This window comes from Sturnus vulgaris, chromosome 8, assembly GCF_052056855.1.
Source record: "Sturnus vulgaris isolate bStuVul1 chromosome 8, bStuVul1.hap1, whole genome shotgun sequence".
Lineage (NCBI taxonomy): Eukaryota > Metazoa > Chordata > Aves > Passeriformes > Sturnidae > Sturnus > Sturnus vulgaris.
The window spans coordinates 11,310,874-11,330,517 of NC_142250.1; the positions used below are offsets into that span (position 1 = coordinate 11,310,874).

Below are 19,644 nucleotides of genomic sequence, written 5' to 3' on the forward strand. Positions count from 1 at the left end.
TTTTGTTTTTACTTTTTAAACTTACACAAACACCCGTATTTATATAGATTTAGTACCAAAGATATTTTCAATCAGTTTCAGGAAAATCTTAACCATCCCTTGCCAAGGAGACTTTATATGGGAGAAGCTTTATAAGACCCATTTTTATTTGGCTTACTGCAATCCATACTCAGTCATAATCCACCAGATCTATGACTCAGAAACATAGCAAAAAGGGCTTAAGCAGGTCTTCTGATGCTGACTGTAATTTGGAGGATAGATAGAATGTGTAACTTTATCAGGTTTGAGTCAAGCCATAGGTATGGTGTAGAGCAATGAGAGCTGCAGCTCTGGTGAAGCTGTGCCAGTGCACAGAAATAACCTGAGAGTAAAGCTCATCATCCACATAAAAAAAAAAAAAAGCATGACACCTATGTAAATAACTTGCCAAGGGGAATTTTTGTGGGTCATGTTTTACCCGGAATGTAAAAACAAAGCCATTGCTTGTTTCCCTGAACATTTACACTTCCACAAGTCCTGAGACTAAATCATTGTATAGCACATGGTTTCCAATGGAAAGTTCTGCAGAGGAGCATTTCCTGAATAGGCTGTGGGACACTTATGGGCATACTTAGAATTGCTACAATGTTTTCCACTGACTGGAAAAATGAAAAGGAAAATCTATACTCTTCCACACAGGGCCATGCCTGAAGGGTTACAAAGAAAGTGACTGTAATGTAACAGCATTTCCTTCAAAAGCCTCAGTACTTCAAATATATATTAAACACACCCAGATGCACCCTTTGCTGTAAAACTGGTAAAACTGCTTTCTTATTAAGTTTTTCAGACGCCTAAAGTTAATTATATGCATACAACCCCTCAGGACACACAAGTGAAATGAAGGAGTTAAGGGTATGTTAGGTCAGTACTAAAAGTTAGTGAATTTTTAAAATATTTTTCCAGACTAGTATTTGCTGCTAATGCCATGGAACTTTACATTAATATTTTTTCTAAGTTTCGTATTTTTTTAAAGCCAAGGTTAATTCTGATGGGTGAGGCGAGTTGCAAATTTGATTTGGTGTCGAAAGCAGCAAGCACTTTGGTATAGCAAACCCTTACCAAGAGGAGGATTGACAGTCCTGAAAAAATGAATAAAAGTTTGATGATTCTAAAGTTTCAAGATTCTATTTTGTCTTTTTTCCATGTTTTCTGTGTGAACTTATGAAAACTACCTAATCTTCTCATATCTAAGTATTTCTGCCTGTGCAATAGAGATAATATGCTCTTCATCTCATGTGGCTACTCTCAACTAGCTTTAACAGTTTTTTCCAAGATTCATAACTGGAAATAGAATTTTTTTTTCTATTTATTTTATTCACATTTTCTTCCTTTACTCATTTTACTGTACAGTTATCAAAACATCTAAAGTTCACTATCACATATGAAAGAGATTATTGCTGAAGGAGATAAGGGAGGCATAGGCATTATTTTTCTCAATGGAAATAATTTACTGATGTCCACCCTACAGACTTCAGTTGTTGTTTACAGGTAACATGAGTGAAGTAGAATCAGGCATTTTATTGGTAAGTTGTAACTAAGAAAAATATGTAGCATGCAATTGTGTAGATGTTTTTGATCAAAAGCCCTATATGAAGTGAGCAAAGTCAAACAGGTGGTAAAAGTATTTTTAGGGTTTTCTGCTCTGTTAATGAGGCAGAAATTGTTCACAGAAGAAGGGACTCCTTGACCCGCAGTGTCATCCAGGAAACAAGTGTACCATAAACTGAGTGAAGCATTACAAAATCAAACCAACAAGATTTCCACAAACTTCCCTGAATGTTGCCTAGAATGAAAATTAGAGAACACGGTAAGGTTTAGCCTGCTCTGAACATCAGATAGTTGTTTCTGCCCTGTCCAGACATGAGTTACACTTTCAGGACCAACTTCTACTTTCATGCACAAAAGAGCTCCATTAATATCAAAGGATTTAATATAGGGCAATTAATCAAAGCTTGAACTCCAAGAACTGTTAATAAAGTGAGCGTCACCATGAAAGGAAGGAAAGAAAGAAGGCAAGAATAAGACTTTACCCTTAAAAGCTTATAGAAGCATTTCTAGTGGCTGGAGCAGGTGGCTATTATCACAGCATGCCAGAATCTCTAAGGTAACTGTCCAGTGCTGACCTGTGACTTCAAGGAAATCAGTTCTCATCAGAGACCCAGCAGTATTAACATACACTAGACTGGTCATAGTAGTAAACACATTACCCTAGAAAAGAGCATATGGCAATGTTTTCAGTAATACCTCTTCTCTTATTTGTCTGTATTAGATATGCTGTGAGTTCACCTTTAAAGAAAAAGGAAAACAAGAGAGAGAGGTTTAAAACCAAAGAAAAATTAGTTTCCTTTTTGACAAAAAGTTTCAGATCTAAACTTACAAGTTCTTTCCCAGTGTGACTGCTCACCTTCATCATCTCCTGCAGACTGTAGAAATTCTGCTTAGCTCAGTCTACATCTCAGAGATTCTTCTGATTTTCCCTACTTCCAGCAATGAGGGACCAGTCAACTCTTCTCTAGTTAACCCACAGGGCCAGAGGGAAGGCCCTTGCTTACCCTTCCTATGAAGCTGCTAAGAAATAGCTGTTTGTCCCCTCACTTCCCTTTCAAATCCTGATGTCTTGATCATGACTCAGCTCCCTTCTACCTGCCAGGTCCTGCAGTCGAGCATTCCTTGTCACTCATCCCATGGACAGTTCTGCTTTCAAGTCCTCCTAGCAGTATCACCATCTTCTTCTAATTTTTAGTAGTTCACACTTCTAGTACCCCCTTCCAAGCAGCACCAAAGCCCTCAGGTGGGCAAACCAGCATTAATTAAGCATCGTTCCCTCCTGGCTTTTAAAGGAACTATTTATGCTTCCACCTAAACATGTAAACAGATGGAGTCTAGGCTTATAATAACCCTCCAACTGTGATTTAAAAATATGAATCCTTTTGATGCTGCTGTCCTCAGCTGAAGTGTCTGAGTAACAGAAGCACATGGCAGAACCTGTAATGTGTATTGATAGATCTTATTTGAAGGGCTATTTTCCAGATGCACTTGTTAAAACTCACTTTCTGCTGCTGCTCAGTGAAGTAAGAAGAGAACTTAATCTGATGAAGGACAGAGTTGGGGTAGTAGCATCAGGCAGATTGGTGGTTCATCACATTCACTGCATGGATTCCTTTTGAAAATCATTCCTCTGAAAAAGAAAAAGCCACACCAGCCTTTCAGGTTCAGGATCATTATGTTCAGTTAGATGAGAAGTTTCACACAGAAAGAGCTGCTCTCTTTAGGCACTGTAGATACCAGTTTTGTCACCTGAGGAATTAAAACCATGTCAGTTCCATGAAACATGATGTGAAACTCCATCTCAGGACAGGGCTAAGGAGACCACAGCATGTGTTACAGAGCTGCACCTTGCAGCTTCCCTTCCTTGTGCTGTTTCCTGAAAGAGTTCCATCACAGCTGAACCTGCTCCATTTTCACTGGTCACAGTACAAAGACAATTTTTTCTTTGAGCAGCTCATGAATATGGCAACAGTGTGAGCTGCCTGAATTCCAGCTTTTAAAAATAAAATTGCTACAAATTATTACAAAATAACACAGCTGACTGTCCAGCATCACTGGAAGCCACTTCTGGGAAACCCAGGATTTGAGGTTAAGGATCAGGGCATTTCCTTAGCCAAAATATGGTAAAGGCCAGGTGTCTTACCAGAACAGCCATACAAGCAGGAATGGCATGATACCAGTAAAGACTTGCAGCAAACGGATTTAGAGAATTCAGCTGTACAAGGTAGATCCTGATGGGAACTGGGTTTCTCATTTACTGCTTAAGGGGAATTCTCTGAACAGAAAATCATGGTAATTAAACAACTTCATGGGGATCGTAAATCCGTTCTGAATTTTTCATTTAAAAACCAAAAAGTCCAGTGGCAATAAAGCAACATCCACTATTAAGCACTTTGTGTCTTTGTGACTACTTACTTAAGATTTTCACTATATTAGTATTTATTCTCCAGTTTTGTAGCTCAGGACTGGATACAGAGAAAGGATTTGAAAAAGGATTCTGGGGGTCCAAAGGACATTCAATTGAACTTCAACAACTGAAAATCTTTGGAAGTTCCATATGCAACACTCACAGCTATTATATATACAATGCAAGTTACATCAAATTACACTCAAAATGTTGGTTGATTTGGCAAGTCAAGAGGATGCCTTCATGTTTCTGTTTCAACATGTGACTAACTTGCAGACACTTATCTTTCTCTACTTCCTCCTTCCATGAGCTAGTGGCTTGGTTCCAGCAGAATTATTTGACTTCAGTAAAATCTGACTGTTACTAGTTTACTTGATCTAAACTTGAAAGAGCTCATAAGAAGAAAAAAGCTCATCACTGAAACTTTTATTCTATTCCTTCTACAACTTATATCCAGCAAGTAAAGGAAAGGCTGAAGAGCAAAATAATAAAAATGGAATAAAGAATAAGACATTCCTGTTGACTTGTCTGGGAGCTCTATTCTTGTTAACTCAGGCACTGTTTTAAACAATGGGGGAATTGAAACAAGTTACGTATACAATAGGATCCTGAATTTGTACCCCACTTGTCCTCCCCTAGCCAACTGAAACTCAGTTGGAAAGCCTGGCTGACCCTAAACAAACTTTGAATTACTGAAGCTTCCAATAAAGCTACAAAGCTTTATTGAAGCTACAATAAAGCTACATATCTGATTGTACAGATATGGTCTAGAACATTTTTTTAACATAGTGTGCCTTTCTTTATTAGTCCTTTGCTCTGCTTACTGCATGAAAACATTGTGCAAGAGCAGAGCTGACTGCTCACTTACTGTCTAGTGAGTTGTATATTTAGCATCTGACCATCAAGATATTCTTGATCTTTCTTCAAAGCTGGGCACTGAGATGCTACCCTTTGACGAAAAACATATACCACTACTCGGGCTCCAGCAGCAGCTAAGCTAAACTTAGCTCACAGTTTCCTCAGCAAAGTTTATCCCGGTTTTCAGAGGTCCCAATGAAAACTGCTTCAATAAATCAATGGGCTCTACTGAAAAAATGATCAGCTCAAGGCATCAGGTAATCAAACTGGACACTGCTTTATGGTAAACATCAAAGACAGTTCTGAGTCAGAGTAGGGCATTAACTTCTGCGTGCTGGGCAATTCAATTTAGTGCAGTACTCAAGATTATCTGTAAAAGGTCGCTTCATTTACTCTTGGAGTACTGCAAGGCAAATTCAGGAAGGTCTTGCATACTCAATCAGAAGATTAACAGTGCCTGTTGTAAGAAAGATGCAGTGATGGATTAATCAATCTTCAACAGAGAGATGCAGAGAAATAGCAAAGGAAATAAGTGGGAAGAGATTGACCTTTCCCTTTATACAAAGAGCCTGCATTTACAGCTGAGTATTTACAGTTAAACAGTGAGTTAGAATTAAGAGGACAACATTTATTTAGCCAATCTAACTGCAAATATTATTTTTAAGAGAATTCCAGCTTTTCTTCTATCTAAAATCAGTGCACAAGACACTTGTGCTGATATTTTGGGGCCAGATGACCCCAAATTTAGCATGAATGTGGTGAGGGTTATAAGTGAAGCAGCATTTCTAGGGTTCATCCTGCTTGAATTACCCAGTCCCTCTTGAATTACCTACTGCCATAACTGTTTTCATCCTGTACCAGGAATGTTATGCTAATAATATAGCCCAGGGAAATGACAGGAACAGTCCAAGGAGGTTTTAATATGGACAGCCTTCTTTTCTATGTTTGAGCAACACTCTTGAATTCACAATGTTCTATTGAACTGTATGTAACAGCTTCACATTTTGATTATTTTGTTTGCATATTTGTTTGCTTTAATATGTGGGCAACACTAGGAAGCCTGCAAAACTGAAAATGGGAATGATGAATCTCTATCTTACAAGGATAAAATTACTAAAGTAGAGTCACTAAAAATATGATCCTCATCTGAGCTGTGCTTGCTACATGTTCCTAAGATTTTCTGTAAAATTTATGCAAAACAAAATAATTTTGGAGATCCAAAGTATTAGAATTCATCTGTCAGCTTTTTTACCAATGCCAGAACATATGAACCAGACTGTTAACTGGACATATCTATAGTCCCAATTTTAAAGAAATTCCTCCTAGTCTCTTGTCAGAAGGGAAGTGAAAATTGTGAGTTGCTTTGTAAATTGCCTATTTACTTGCCAGTGACAGAAGGAACAAACCAGTGACTCTCCTGCCCCCTTACACAGCCTGTGCTAAGAACTGGGAAAATCAGACCTGCTAAGCAATCACAAATGGAAGCCTCATTTACTGGAGCTGTCAGAGTTTGGGTAAATGACAGTGCAAATGCAGGCCAGATCTGCACTCCTCTGAATGTTAGCACTTCTGTCTGAACAGTCACATCAGTGCTGCCACAGAGAAATAACACCTACACAGCCCATCCAAACCAAAGGCAATATCTTCTTCCCAGTTACTTATTCCTCAGTAGGGGCTCTCAGAAAGCCACACTCATTACTAGCTTATTTCTGAACTCAGAACCCCTTCAGTTGGGGAGGGAGTGAGATGAGATGTCAAAAGCACTCTCCCAGGAGAAAGCATATCCACACTTTATGCTGCAGTGTCTGTGCTTCACTTGATAATTTTCTTAATATCATCATTGGTGAGGAGCCCCTCAGTACTTGAGGAGGCCAGCCTTGTTGGGTAGCAGTCACTCTTTTAAGTTTCCATTCGTGGTGGTTGCACTTTCAGTTTAAAATTACTGCAAATAAGCTGCAGACAGCTTACTAAAGTACTGACAAATCTAATGAAATCATACTGCAGAAATTTATGAAAAATGAGGGTCCTATTTATAAGGAAAACAATGTTTCTGAGACTGATCTGAGGCTGAACAGCTGATGAAATAGTTTGGAGAAAAGATAAAAGACCAGGAGAAAGACTTGCAGAAAATTAGCCCTTGACAGAACTATCTGAATTTTCCAGTAAAGGAAATTGTCCAGGCTGGAATGAAACTCATGGGTCAAAAGCAAATCACACTGGGTAAGTTACTGAGGAAAATGGACAGCTAAATCCATCAGTAAGCTACTTTCCAGAAAGCAAATAGGATTGTTTGCACAAGATGGCCTAGCCAGGTAGTCTCAGCGCTCATCTTTTCCTACAAAGTGGTGACCCTGAAGTGAGCTCCCATACTTTCAAGTTCCCCAGCCTTGAGTGACCTATGGAGAAACATACAAGCTAGTGTATTTCATCCTGTTTCAAAGAAAAACGAAGTCTGAAGCAAAACTGATCCACCACTCATCAGAACAGGATTATTGGCCAATTCCCAGTCATCTTTGCCGATACTTTTACAGGGATCAGAAAATCAGGTTATTGAAAGCTTTGGAAAGGCTCAGGTATAAGTCCTTAAATTTAAATATTACTTTTTCTATCACACATAGAATGGGATAATCTAACAGAACATCATGAAATAAACATAATTTCCAACCATCTGGATCATACTTTCCAGCCTAGTATGCTATTTTATGAGGTTGCTCACCTCATCACGAAATGTTTCCTTTGGGGATATAAGCCAACTTGTTAGTGGAATATTTTTGCAGCTACCATTAAGTCACAATCCATATGAATATGAATTTTGGCCAAATATAAATATAGAAATAATTTAGATCAATTTTCCTGGCCTTGTCTGTGCATCCTGCATATTGGACCGAAAGAGGAGTCAGTACTTAAAGCATAAAGAGACTCGAGGTTCCATAGGACAAGAAACCCTAAACCTGAACTGCGACCCTTCTAAGTAGGCTGGAGCTGAGAAACTTCTCAAAAGGGCTGTGTATTCCAGCGATTCCATCGCTGTGTTTATCCCGGCCCTCACAGCGGGGGTTTCTCCCGGGCCCGCCGCCCTGTCCCTGGTGCTGACCGGGCGCGGCCCCTCGGCACAGCCGCTGCGCCTGCCCGGGACCTTCCCAGCCCGGGAATCCTCGCTCCTGGCCAAATCCCAGGGCTCCCATGCCACGGGGCACCGCACGCGTTTAACGTTTGGGAACAGGCTTTTTTTTTTTTTTTTTTTTTTTTTACAAACTCATAAAGCAGTGGCTCTGTCATTGCACTGAGAAAACAGTTGACTTCCTGCAGGCTACTTTGGGGAGCATAACATAAGCCAAAAAGCAAACCACACAGAACTGCTGAATAGATGGATGTATGGAGCGGGCTGCCTGGTCCTTGACAGCGCTCAGCAGGACCACGTGAAGGCACCACAAGGCTCAATCTCTTAACTCATCTCAGCATCAGTACCCTGGTGGGCAATTAAATTGCCCGTTCTGCATTTTTTGTCTTCCAAACCTTTTGTCTCCTCTCGGGACGTCGTTTTAACTTTTCCACTTAACTAAAACGACCATTGCTTATCAATACCAGTGAATCAGTGGGGGAAAACAACCTCGCTTCCACTTTTCCTAGAGGTCAGTGAAAGAAATCATCGTTCTCACTCGTGTTCCGGCGGCGAGCAAAGGGGCTGAAGGCAGCAGGCGGCGAGCGAAGGGGCTGAAAGCTGCGGGCTCCAAGCCCGCAAAGCATTAACGCACAAGGCTCAAGAGCTTTTGCTGAACTTGGGCAGGACAGCAGCCCCTCCCGGCCGCCCTCGCCGCCTTCCAGAGCGTTCCTGGTCCCATCCGCGGGCGCAGCCCCCCCGCTCCCGCCGCCATTTCATCCCTCGCATCCTTCCCTGAGGGCTCAGACGCGGAACGCCCGCCCCCCGGGATACCTGCTGCCCCGGCGCTCGGCCGAACCGCTCCCCACAGCTCTGTGTCACCTTCCTGCTCTGCCACCACGGCCCCGAGGTGATCTCGGCCCAAACTCGGATATTTACACGCCGCCGGCAGCGGCTTCTGGCGGATCGGTCCCTGCGCCACCGCCTGAGGCAAATCCCCTCCCGCGCCGCCTCGCCCACCCAGCGCCCCCTCGCGGCGGGACGGGGAGCGGCCGCCTCCCTCAGCGCGGCGCTCCCGGCGGCCCGGGCGCTTTAAAGGCTCCACCTGCGGGGCAGCGGCTCTTCCCCTCGCCTCGGGGGCGGCCGGGGATCTCAGCGCTTCCCTCGGCCCCGGTCGCGGCCGCCCTCTGGCTGCGGGGCCGATGTCCGTGGGCGCGGCAGCCGCGGCTCCTGCGGGGCGGGTCCCACCCGTTGCGGCCCGGGCAGCGCTGCGCGGCCGGAGGTGGCGGGGGCGGCCGCTCGGCCCGGAGGTACCGGTGAGCGAGACGCTGCGAGCGGGCAAGGTGGGTCGCGCCGCGACTACAGCCTGTCTGTAGTGGAAAATTAAACCCTGGAGAGCCCTTTCTGGAAAGGCAGAAGTGAGTAGGCGAGGCTGAAGTGTAACTTTTGGGAGGGTGCTTAGTTATCTTGCATCCTTGCGAGTATAGGCGCACCGCTACATCAGTGTGCTGCGGTGATCCCTGAGGAATGTGCCATGGCCAAATGACACTGACGGCACAGGATCCCTCTCGTACGCCTCGCTGTGCGCTCCCCGCGCCGTGACAGACCTCGGGCTGTCAGGAGGCAAAGCCTGCGCTCTCACAGGTCCTGTGACCTCGATGTCAGAGCTCAGCCCCTGGTCTGTGTGGAGCTGACGATGATGTCTTTGGGTTTGTTTGGATTTTCTTCGTTCGCTGTTTCCTCTTTCCTGAGGTCAGATAGTCAATTAAGTTCCCCTGCAGCAAGGCATAAGTTACATTAGTCACAGGATTGCTGTAAACTTTCCTGTTTTCAGCCCAGAGCTGGAGAAAATGAAAACTGAACAGCAACACATTTTGCAGACTTCTTTTTCCGCCTCAAGTACATGTATTAGAAACGGAGCCCTGCGTTTTAATCCAGTTTGCTGCTGTTGACTCACTTTCTCACCTAAAGCTGGTAACCTAAGTGCTGTGGTTATGTTTATAAACAGGACATGGTTAAAACAACAGGTGTTTAGGTGTTCTTTACCTTAAAAGAAGAAATTTTCTTATCATGGGAAGGTAAGTGCCACAAAAGTCTGAATTATTACATGATGTAGTGAGTATGTTTAAAAACAATGACTGTAAAGCTGGTAAGATGAGAACTAACTAATATACACTTAAGTGTTCACAAAGAATCTGGAGTGGTATCTTCACCTTCCCGTTCATGGTGAATCTGTCTCTCCACAGGTTTCCAGTTTAACACATTTACAAAAACATCTTCATTATCTTTTAAAGTTTAATTCTGACTAAACTGTGTTGTATACCAAATCTTTTATGGAGTTGAAAAGAGGCTGGTGAAGGGGAAAAAAAGGCCATGCAGTAGAGGAAACAAGTGTGAAATACAGGTTTGTTTGGTTTTTTTTAAAAGGTGAAAATAGTTATGGTGAAGGATCTAGAGGGAGGGATAAATATCAAGTTCGGTTAATTGGTAAAGAGATACTGGCAGCAGCAAACAGCCAAACAGGAAACATTTGAGCTGCATTTCTGAAGTCATTCTATTATAGAGAAGGAAGATAATAGTCTATCATTATATTGCTCTAGCATCTCTTCCCAGCATTCTCAGCCTTTTCTGGAACCCACAAAGCACAGCCCTAGTAAGGTACTGACAAAGCTGAATGTGGTGAAGCCAAGTATGATAGAAAATTGCGTGGCTTGAGAATGATCAAGACTTAGAACTACTTGATAAAGGGGCTAAAAGGAACACAGAAATCCTAAGATCCGTGAGAATTGAAGGATTTTAAATAAATAGGTGAAACAAAACTGTGCATGGAAGTACGAGTAGGATTAGCTCAACTTAATTCAGAGTTCAGCAGTGAAGGAAAGGAGATCACAGTGACCTCTTTTGTAGAATAGTCTTACTTTGGAAGCAATATTAAACTTGTGGGGAAAAATATCTTTGCTCTTGGTAATTAATTTTTTATTCAGTTTGCCACTGGCGAGGTAGGAATTCAGAGCTAATTTTTTTTCCACCTCTAATGTGTCAATTTCAAATTCCTTAGCACTGCTTAGCTAATATATAGTAAATGTGTACTATTTCATCCTGTGGATGACAATGAAGATCAGTCCCCACCTACAGCTGTTGATTTCATGTGAAATGCACTTAACATTGGGTTGATTCAAAATATTGGAAAACTCTAGAATTGCATATATTGGATAACTGTTTCAAAGCTTGGGTTTTCTTCATGCATGTGTCTAGTGAGTAGTTGCTTCAAAGGCTCCATTTGCTTTGCTTTGCTTTCCCACTCTTCTGAAGGATTGTAGATAATTGTACTGGGGACAGTGAAGGAATCTATGGGAGAAAAAGGGCATGTTTGTCATAAAGCTGAATGCTGCTTTCTTGTACTGCCACTCCCTCAGATGAGGAAGACTGAAAGGAAGACAGACAATCTTTTTGCCTGGTTATTTTCTTCTTTTTTTCTTTTCTTTTCTTTTTTTTTTTTTTTCCTAAAGGAAAGTCTATCCAGCTTGTTGAACATCTTTCTGTCAAAGAGGAGATGATAGTTTATTCACGTATGGCACAAATGTTTCACGTGCCTAAACATTGAAACCATGACCTTGTATGCATCTTTTTTTTTGCCAGAGATTCATAGTCTGTTGCAGCTGAGAAGTCAAACTCTCAAGCAATCCACTTCTGAAATCCTTGATGATCCCAATGATACAACCCTGTTGCTGCAGTAACAGTAATTCAAGTCTCTCCTGTGCGTACATCTACCACAGCAGCTAAAATATAACCCCTGACTAATGTGTCCAGCTTTGTGAAGTAGTAGCAACTTTAACAATTGGAATTTCCATTACTTGTTTCCTTCCACCTTAATTTAGCATTGACACTAGTGGCTTTTATTTCATTCACTGAATGTCTGTGCACTCCTGAGCACGCAGTTGTGGCTCTCCCAAAGCCAGTTCACTGTAATGCACAGCATGGGCTCCTAGCACGTGTGAATTGTTTCCGCTAGTGTAACATCCCTGCTGGGCTTGTGGAAGGACAGCTCTGCTCAGGCTCAGAGGCATTTGCTGGAGCTGGTGGCACTCTTGTACCTGGTACCCATCCAGCTTCCTTGCAACTGTTCCCATCAGTCAAGCTTGGGGCAGGAGGGGTGGTGCCTGGGGAGCTCTGGACAATTCTCTGATTTGATATGTGAAGAGAAAATGTCACCCTGCTCCTGGAATATTTTTTTGTTTAAATGTCACTCCTTACATCAGTGACCTCCTTTGACTCAGCACAGCTTCTCTCTGAAGGGAGTGAGCTTTAAGCAAGTCATAGATTTTGACGTAGCCAGAGAATGTAGGGAAGAAGGCACACCGTGAGAAACAAAATACTATTATCTGAGCAAACAAAAAATATTTTTTAAACAGACTAGCAGGCAATTATGTAAAGCAACTTAAAACCTAATCTAAACATAACGAGCCTCTGAAAAACAAGGAAATTGCCAGTTCTGTACACACAGTTTATTTCAGCCTCTGATTTCCCAGAAGGTTTGCTGAGGTTTGTGCTGGTAGCTGTGGTAGCACTGTACCTGCTGCACTGATGTCTCACCTTTGAAAACAGGGCAGGGCTGAAACAGCTATCTGGGTGGATCACCGGCTTTCTTATTTAGAGGCTGATTGTACTGAAAGTCTGTAGAAGGTGAGACCTGTGCTAAGGGTGCCTCTAACAAATGGAGCTGTGACTACAGCATGAGCTTCTGTAGTATTTTAACTTCATTATTAGGAATAATAAAAGGATATAATAATTTCCATAATTAGGGAATTTCTTCAAGCAGGCAGAGGCGATACAGACACAGGAGAGAGACTTGGAGAGAGAAAACTCTGGAATATTCTTTCTCCGAATTGCACCTGGTAAGGGATAATGCAGATGCATGAAAGAGCTGTGGTCCTGATGTGTTGAAGGGAAATGCTGGCCAGGACACTGGCATATCCTCTACACTTTCCTTTTAAAAATGCCAAGCTATGCTGAACATTCGTGCAGACATGGACAGAAACCAAAGGAGTGGGAACAAGTGACCTCAGTTTAACATTTCATTCAAATGACAGAGCCTTGAATGCGATGCCCACTCTGGTTTCTTAGCTCACCACTCAGCCTGAAGGATTTCTCAGATCCTTTCAGATGTCCTGATAAGCAAATGGCATGTTATAGATGTGAAAGTAGGACAGAAGTACATAGTGTTTGATTAAACAACATCTCTGTTTCTTAGTGCTTAGCTCTGTTTAGTTTGTTGTGTGGTTGTATTCTGTTCTGGGTTTTGCTTCCCCCTGTTTTTTCTGTTATTGACACGAATGGCTGAAGATTTAGGGATGGCAAGGTAACATGCACAGAATTCACATTCCACAAAACTGTGGCCTTTCTTCTAATACTAATTTATGTGACACTGTCTTTAGTAGAAAAACAATGACTTGTTATGTTTATCTTACTGCTGGTTTTATTCTGTTCTCCTGAACTCTTGAAATGGAGCCAAGAAAGGGCACTAAAAAAAGCAGTGAATTCCTAGGAAAAGTAGAAGGAAAAGTACAATGAAATATACCTTCAAGCCTTTGTGTGTACATGTGGCTTTCTAAAATAAAAAATCAGTACTAGATAAACTGGCAGGCCAGGAAACTGAGTCCAACAAGTCACTTTTGCCTCTTCTCGAAGTAATCATCCAAACATCAATGGTTCTGGACTCACAGAGGACAGGTTATAAATACTCTTAATGTAAATGTACCTTCAAGGTGTATGTGAGACATCAAAACCCTGCTTTATTCTCAAGTTGTATCTTGCCATTTGCTTTCGTTTTGGCTGGGGCCAGTTCCGCTGGCTTAGTGTAACTTTTATTTAAATCTGTGAATTTCTGTGGTTTCATGTGGACCTCTGGTTATATGGTTTAGTCTGGTGCCTATGCAGAGATTAATTATTCCCTTGTACAAATAGCTTTTCTGGCACTGGGAATGCTAGACAGAAACTTTTATTGCTTCATGGTTTTGATAAATTTTTGACCATCTCCTTAGACAAAGATTGAGTTCCTGTTAGTGCTGGCTCTCTGCTGTTTTGTCATCATATATTTATCATGTTTTAAGGTAACTGCATTGGCAGGGTAACCATTATCAGTGTTCAACCTGAGCTTGCCTTTTGATTATCAAAGTAGAACCCCATCTTTGGGGGACTTTTCTGCCCCCCTTATTTTAAATAGAATGGCAATTTCTTTCTAACCAGAGGGTACAGGAAGATAAATGCTGGAAAGATACAGAAGAGGGGTTCTGGGGACCTGCATGAATTAATGACTTGAAAGGGGTGAGCGTTATTTAATCTTTGTAGCTTTATCCTGAGAGCAGAAACTTTTTGTTTATATCTGTAGTTGTACCAACAGCTTCTTCCCTATCCTCATGCCCTCTGTATTTTAGCAATTTCCAATCTAAGGCAGAAATTCTATCCAGCCTTACTGAACAAGGGTTTATAGAACTCCTGAGAACTGGAATGTAAACTATGCAGAAATCAAGGAATTAATTAAGGAAGCAGTTAGCTAACTATTTGTATCCTTAGCCTTTCATTCAAGTGTCACACCTTTAGAAGTCTTGTATTCAAATGATGAAACAGGTATATAATGAAACCATGCTTTTGTCACAGAAATTAAATGCTGATTAGAGGTGTCGCATGATACATCTTTCTGAATTCAGAAAGAATAAATGGTAATTTTTTCTAAGGAAAGCAAGGGCTGTGGAACCAAGAGCCAAACATGAAGTTGTGCGATTTTTTTTTTATTTATTTTTTTTTTTATTGGTGATGCTAAATACATGTAGTATATACTTTTTTCAGTTTAACAAAGCATTGCAAAAGAAGGTTAACACTTTCTTGGTGCCTTTCCTGCTACATGTGGAAAGATCTATATAGAAAGAACTTGTATTATATGTCACAGTAGAAGAGATACCTGTGTGCTGAAGAAGAATTTAAGAATGGCTTTGTAGTTGTTAGCAGGCTAGTGAAGAGACTTGGATATTTGGGATTTTAGAATGGGATTTTGTTTGCTTGTTTTATTAAAACATGTGTTTTGTCCATAAAGCAACTGAGCAGCATGAGGGGCTTGAGGAGCCTAGAAAGATCTGTCCCCTTCTCTGGGGACTATATTAGACCTCTGAGTCATGAAGTCTTTGCATAGTAGGTGTCTGGTTACAAACCTTTTATGGGCCCTACTCAGCTGGGATATCACCATCTGCATTATAGCTCCCATCTATTCTTAGGTGGTATCAGCACGACTGAACAGGCAAGGCAGAGAGAGAATTGCTTTCGTTATGTAAAACCCTTCCCTGTTCTCAGCAACTTTTTGACGCTTTTTCTGTTTGCCCCGTCCTTCTGTCCTGCAGTGCCCTGTTGCTGTCTGTGAAAGCTGTACAACATGGCTTACAGTGTGACTCTGAATGGACCTGGACCGTGGGGCTTCCGACTGCAAGGGGGCAAGGACTTCAACATGCCCTTGACCATCTCCAGAGTAAGTGTGCAAAAAAAACCTTCTTGAGCTTGTTTGGGTTGGAAAATAGCAGTCATATGTGCACTTTGACTGGCCTAGCAGAATTTAGGATCTTTGCACCTAGGTGTGAATAAAGAGAATATAAAGTGAACTAGAAATGTACCAGTTCAGAGTACAACCTGGCATTCATAGTGTCTCAGGAAGACAGTTCTGGTTAGTATATTTTTATGGATGCTGATACTCTCTTAAGTAAGCTTCCAGTTCTGTTCTGTACAGTGTTGTCTCTTTTTCTGCTGATAGGGACCTCACTGGTGCAGTTTGGGAGGAAGGGAGTAGAACAACTCTGAATGGGAATACAGAATTATATTTCTAGAATATAAATGTGTAACTGCTTGTAAGAATGTGAAGTCAGGTGTTAAAACTGAACAAAGGCAGGAATGTGTCCCCTCTTGTGATGGGGTGTTATAGTGGGATAAAAATTAGACATGTCAAGCAGAATACTCAGCAGTACTTAAAATACTGTCTTTAATTATGCAGAAGCCTTCCATTTGCAGCTGACAAACAGCATGGATTTAATAATTAATTACCTGGTGTATCTGTCAATTACAGCCATATACCTCCTAGCTGCCTTTTTCTTTTCTCTTTGAAGCATGATTTTATGGTGTGCAGTTCAGTACTCCTATTACCTGAATTAGCTCAGTTTCTTAAATATTTTTAACATTGGATGGTTTTCAGGAAATTTGTGTTTCCCTTACCTACTTTTCTCTTATGTGATAGTTGTATGTGATTTCTGGTAGCTTCCTTCTTTTTTTTCTTGTTTCTGATCATCTCAAATCTGCTCCAGAACGTTCAGATCTTTCTAGAGAGGTCTTGGTTCCTCCACAAATCACCTGCAGAAGGTTTGTTTTGTAGTACAGTGACAAGAGAGGTTACTTACATAACAGTATGTAAGAGAAATACCAGAATTATTTAAGCAGAGAAACAAGTAAAATGCAGATAAAAGGTCTGCTCCACTGCAAAAATAATTATAAAAAAACACCTACACTTCTTTTAAAACTATGTTGTTTATTTCATAATGAAAAAATGCAGTCTGTTAAGTTGTGGGTACAAAATTTATATCTCTGCAACAAATGTGATTCAAAGTCAGTTGATGAGATTCTGAAATCTTAGCTATGCTATTTCATATTCATCCTGTGAAACTGTATCATCTGATCTCCCTTGTTCTTATGCACATTATCCCTTTCTTGGAAGACACAGCCACCATAATATTTTAAATAAATAATTTTACCATAAATTTACCATAATACTAAGGCTTATGATGATGAGACATACTTTTCATAACTTCTTTTGCAGCATAGTAATTGCAAAGAAGGCTGTTCTGGCAGTATTATCAAAAGCAAACAAGCAAAACACAAAATACCCTCTGTCTACAAAAATAAACTCTCTTCATAAACTCAGATTTTTTGCTCCTCTGGATAGTGTTGGTATTTCCTTTCTCATCCCACCCAAGGTAAGTGCAGAGAGGTGCCATCATATTTTTGTAGACCCTGTATTTTCATTACCCGTTGCAGCCTGCACTGTGTGGTGTTGATTATTTTCTTATAAGTCATTCAGTCATACCTACAATCTGTCAGCCATGGGCCAGGGCTGTAGCACTTGCACTGTATATGGCACAATCAGTAATGAAAAGCCAGTTGTTTCCCGAAGAGCTGATTGTCTCAGATTGTAATCTGTGAATGTGTGAGCACTATGCCCAAAGGCTATATGATTCCCATGGAGCTTTTGAGAGCATAGGAGCAGCAGAAGTGAAACTGCAGCAGTTGAATTCCCAGAGGTGTGGAGGAATTAGCTCTTCACACAGCTGACTGTATTTTCAGCCTTCACATTTCAGTGTCAGAAAGCACTGTTAAATGTTTTTTACATCCTTCCCAGTGAGGCCAAGTTTTTAGCTGGGACGACAGCTTTGGGATGGGATTGGATTCTAGAGCCTGCCCCATGAGGTCAGAAGAAGACTTACAGGAATTAACATAGCCTCTTTCATGGGCAGCTGGGATACTTATACCTGTTGGCTGTGATGTTTTTAATTGGAGCACAGTGTAATACATGAGTTTTGATAATAATCTGTTTTTTTCTTTATCATCTATCACATAAATATATCTCTAAACAAATCAGAAATTGCAGTCATAAGTGAGTTGACCTGTGAACTCAGCCACAGTTTCAGTCTTATTGTGGTGGGAAAGGGGAAGGTGTACTTACATTTTTAAGGTATTCCAGGAGGGGAGAGAAGATAACTGTGAGGAAGATCTTGGAAAGGACACACAGCTCTAAATGTTGCTAGTGGGTGCTGTACACCTATTTTTGGGCTGGTTTTGATCCACAGCTGCCCTGAGATGAGATTAGACTTTCTATGTGCAAGATGAGTCCTAAATTCCAAACACTTCAACTTAGAGTGTTATAATTGCTTTTAATATCAGCTGCACCATGTCCCTTTTGGCTACATGTGCACAGTGTCCTTCTAAGCCTGCAGACTGGGTTTGCATGCAGACATGTTCGTTGTGCTCTGACTGCCCCCGATTAATTAGACTGTCTGTGAGAGGGCCACAGAGAACAGAAAGAATCATCCTTTTTCATGAAGGCTCTGTGCTCATCTAAGATCCTAAGAAAGACAATGGAAAGAGTGTATGTAACACAGCAGTGTTGTTCATCACATCTATAGTATTAGACCAACATGTTTGCAAGCACAGTACAGGATTGTGGGATTGCTAATGCTTCTGTTCAGGAAAAATGCTCTTAACATCGTGGATGAGGAAGGGAGTTATGCAGAGCTGTTTGGCATAGCAGTTCACTTCTAAAGAAATCTTTGAAATGGTGTCTGAGACACTATTTTCTTCCATTCAGGTAGGCCCAGGTGATCAGCTCATTGCTGAATTGTCAACAGCATAATGCACAGCTGGGTGACAGGTGAAGATGTGTTCCCATGAAATGGATTGTTCTGCTTATCTGTTCTTTATCTAAAAATAAGTACCTGACTAACATAAGGGATGGGAACAAGAAAACAGGAGACAAAAACAAGCAGTGAAGAGCTTAGGTCACTTTGCAGCTTTCACACTCCTTTAACATGGGGAAATCATCTGTAAACTACTTTTCCAGTCCCCACCCTGCAGACCATCCTACCCACTAGAAGAATTCTGTCATGAGATGTCAAATTCTGTCATAAGATGTCATGAGCAGGTAGCAGTCATAGGAAAACAGTATTGACAGACTTAGTCAAGCTGAGCATCTGTCAGCCCTGCTGAAATGAATGAAACTTGCAGGTTGTTGGCAGTGCTAAGCGCTGTCACCAGTGGCATGATCATATACATAAATCTGGCCTTTCAAATTGACATGGGCAGCAAAGTTGTTTATTTTCTCCTTCTGCTTGAACTGTCTGGAAGCAAGCAGAATTCATTAATTTCATAGACCCAATCCTCTGTAAGAAGGCTTTTGGACATAGTTAATTATCTAAGCGCTCGATTGCCATGTTACCTAAGATGATACGATTGTACATGGTTAGATGCAATAGCAGAACGTCTTCATATCATTCTGAATCTTTATTTCTGAACAGTAAACTTTTCTAGTGACACAGGCTGGCTTGCAGGTGATACAATGAGCTGAAAAGTGCAAAGTAACGATCTTTATCTGAGGTAGTAGAATTATTATCTAAATCACTGTGGTAATTCATGACTGGTATATTCACTCTGTGGTTATCCATAGAGTTTTATATTTCCTATTAGAGAGGTTTTTTAGCTGCTTGGGTTCCAAATCAAAAGCCAGAGCCTGAAACAGGAGAAAGTGTTTAAACAAAGCAAAAACATTCAAGAAAAATTTTTCTTTATTCCATTAAGTGATGAAAAAGTTCAAGTCTGGTGATGATGTAAGTCCAGGGAGGGGAAAATAGCAAACACTGCTACAAAATGAATTAAATTAGCTGATCTGCTACAAACAGCCTGAAACAGCTTTTTGAGTCTGGGAAAACCCTGGTCTAGCGTTTTGCAGTCTGTCTCTGCAGGAGCAGGAAGGTTTTTTTCTCACCATTGTTAGCCTCTTTCCTTTTATAAGCATCTCTTGCTGATTGCTTCCTGTCCCTCCTCCACTCCCTAGCATATATATGCCAACCTCTGGCTGTCACTGCCTTTGCTTTAGAGGAGCTATGTGAGA

The 19,644-nt window shown here is 41.2% G+C and overlaps 2 protein-coding genes across 6 annotated transcripts in view; one reads left to right on the top strand and one right to left on the bottom strand.

Annotated features, from left to right (window-relative positions):
• WAPL (WAPL cohesin release factor) overlaps positions 1-8,917 on the bottom strand; it is a 136,216-nt gene extending 127,299 nt beyond the window's left edge. The window contains exons 1-2 of the mRNA XM_088168824.1: positions 8,787-8,917; positions 3,090-3,217 (exon numbers count right to left, since the gene is read on the bottom strand). The gene's annotated coding sequence lies outside the window, so the exon portion shown is untranslated. The remainder of the gene's footprint in view (positions 1-3,089; positions 3,218-8,786) is intronic.
• Positions 8,918-9,248: 331 nt separating this feature from the next.
• Positions 9,249-19,644, top strand: part of LDB3 (LIM domain binding 3) — a 115,542-nt gene continuing 105,146 nt past the window's right edge. For all 5 annotated transcript variants that reach the window (XM_088168831.1, XM_088168829.1, XM_014877963.2 and 2 more), the window contains exons 1-2: positions 9,249-9,295; positions 15,344-15,468. In XM_088168831.1, the coding sequence (XP_088024957.1) occupies positions 15,376-15,468 (93 nt within the window). In that variant the 5' untranslated portion in view covers positions 9,249-9,295; positions 15,344-15,375. The remainder of the gene's footprint in view (positions 9,296-15,343; positions 15,469-19,644) is intronic.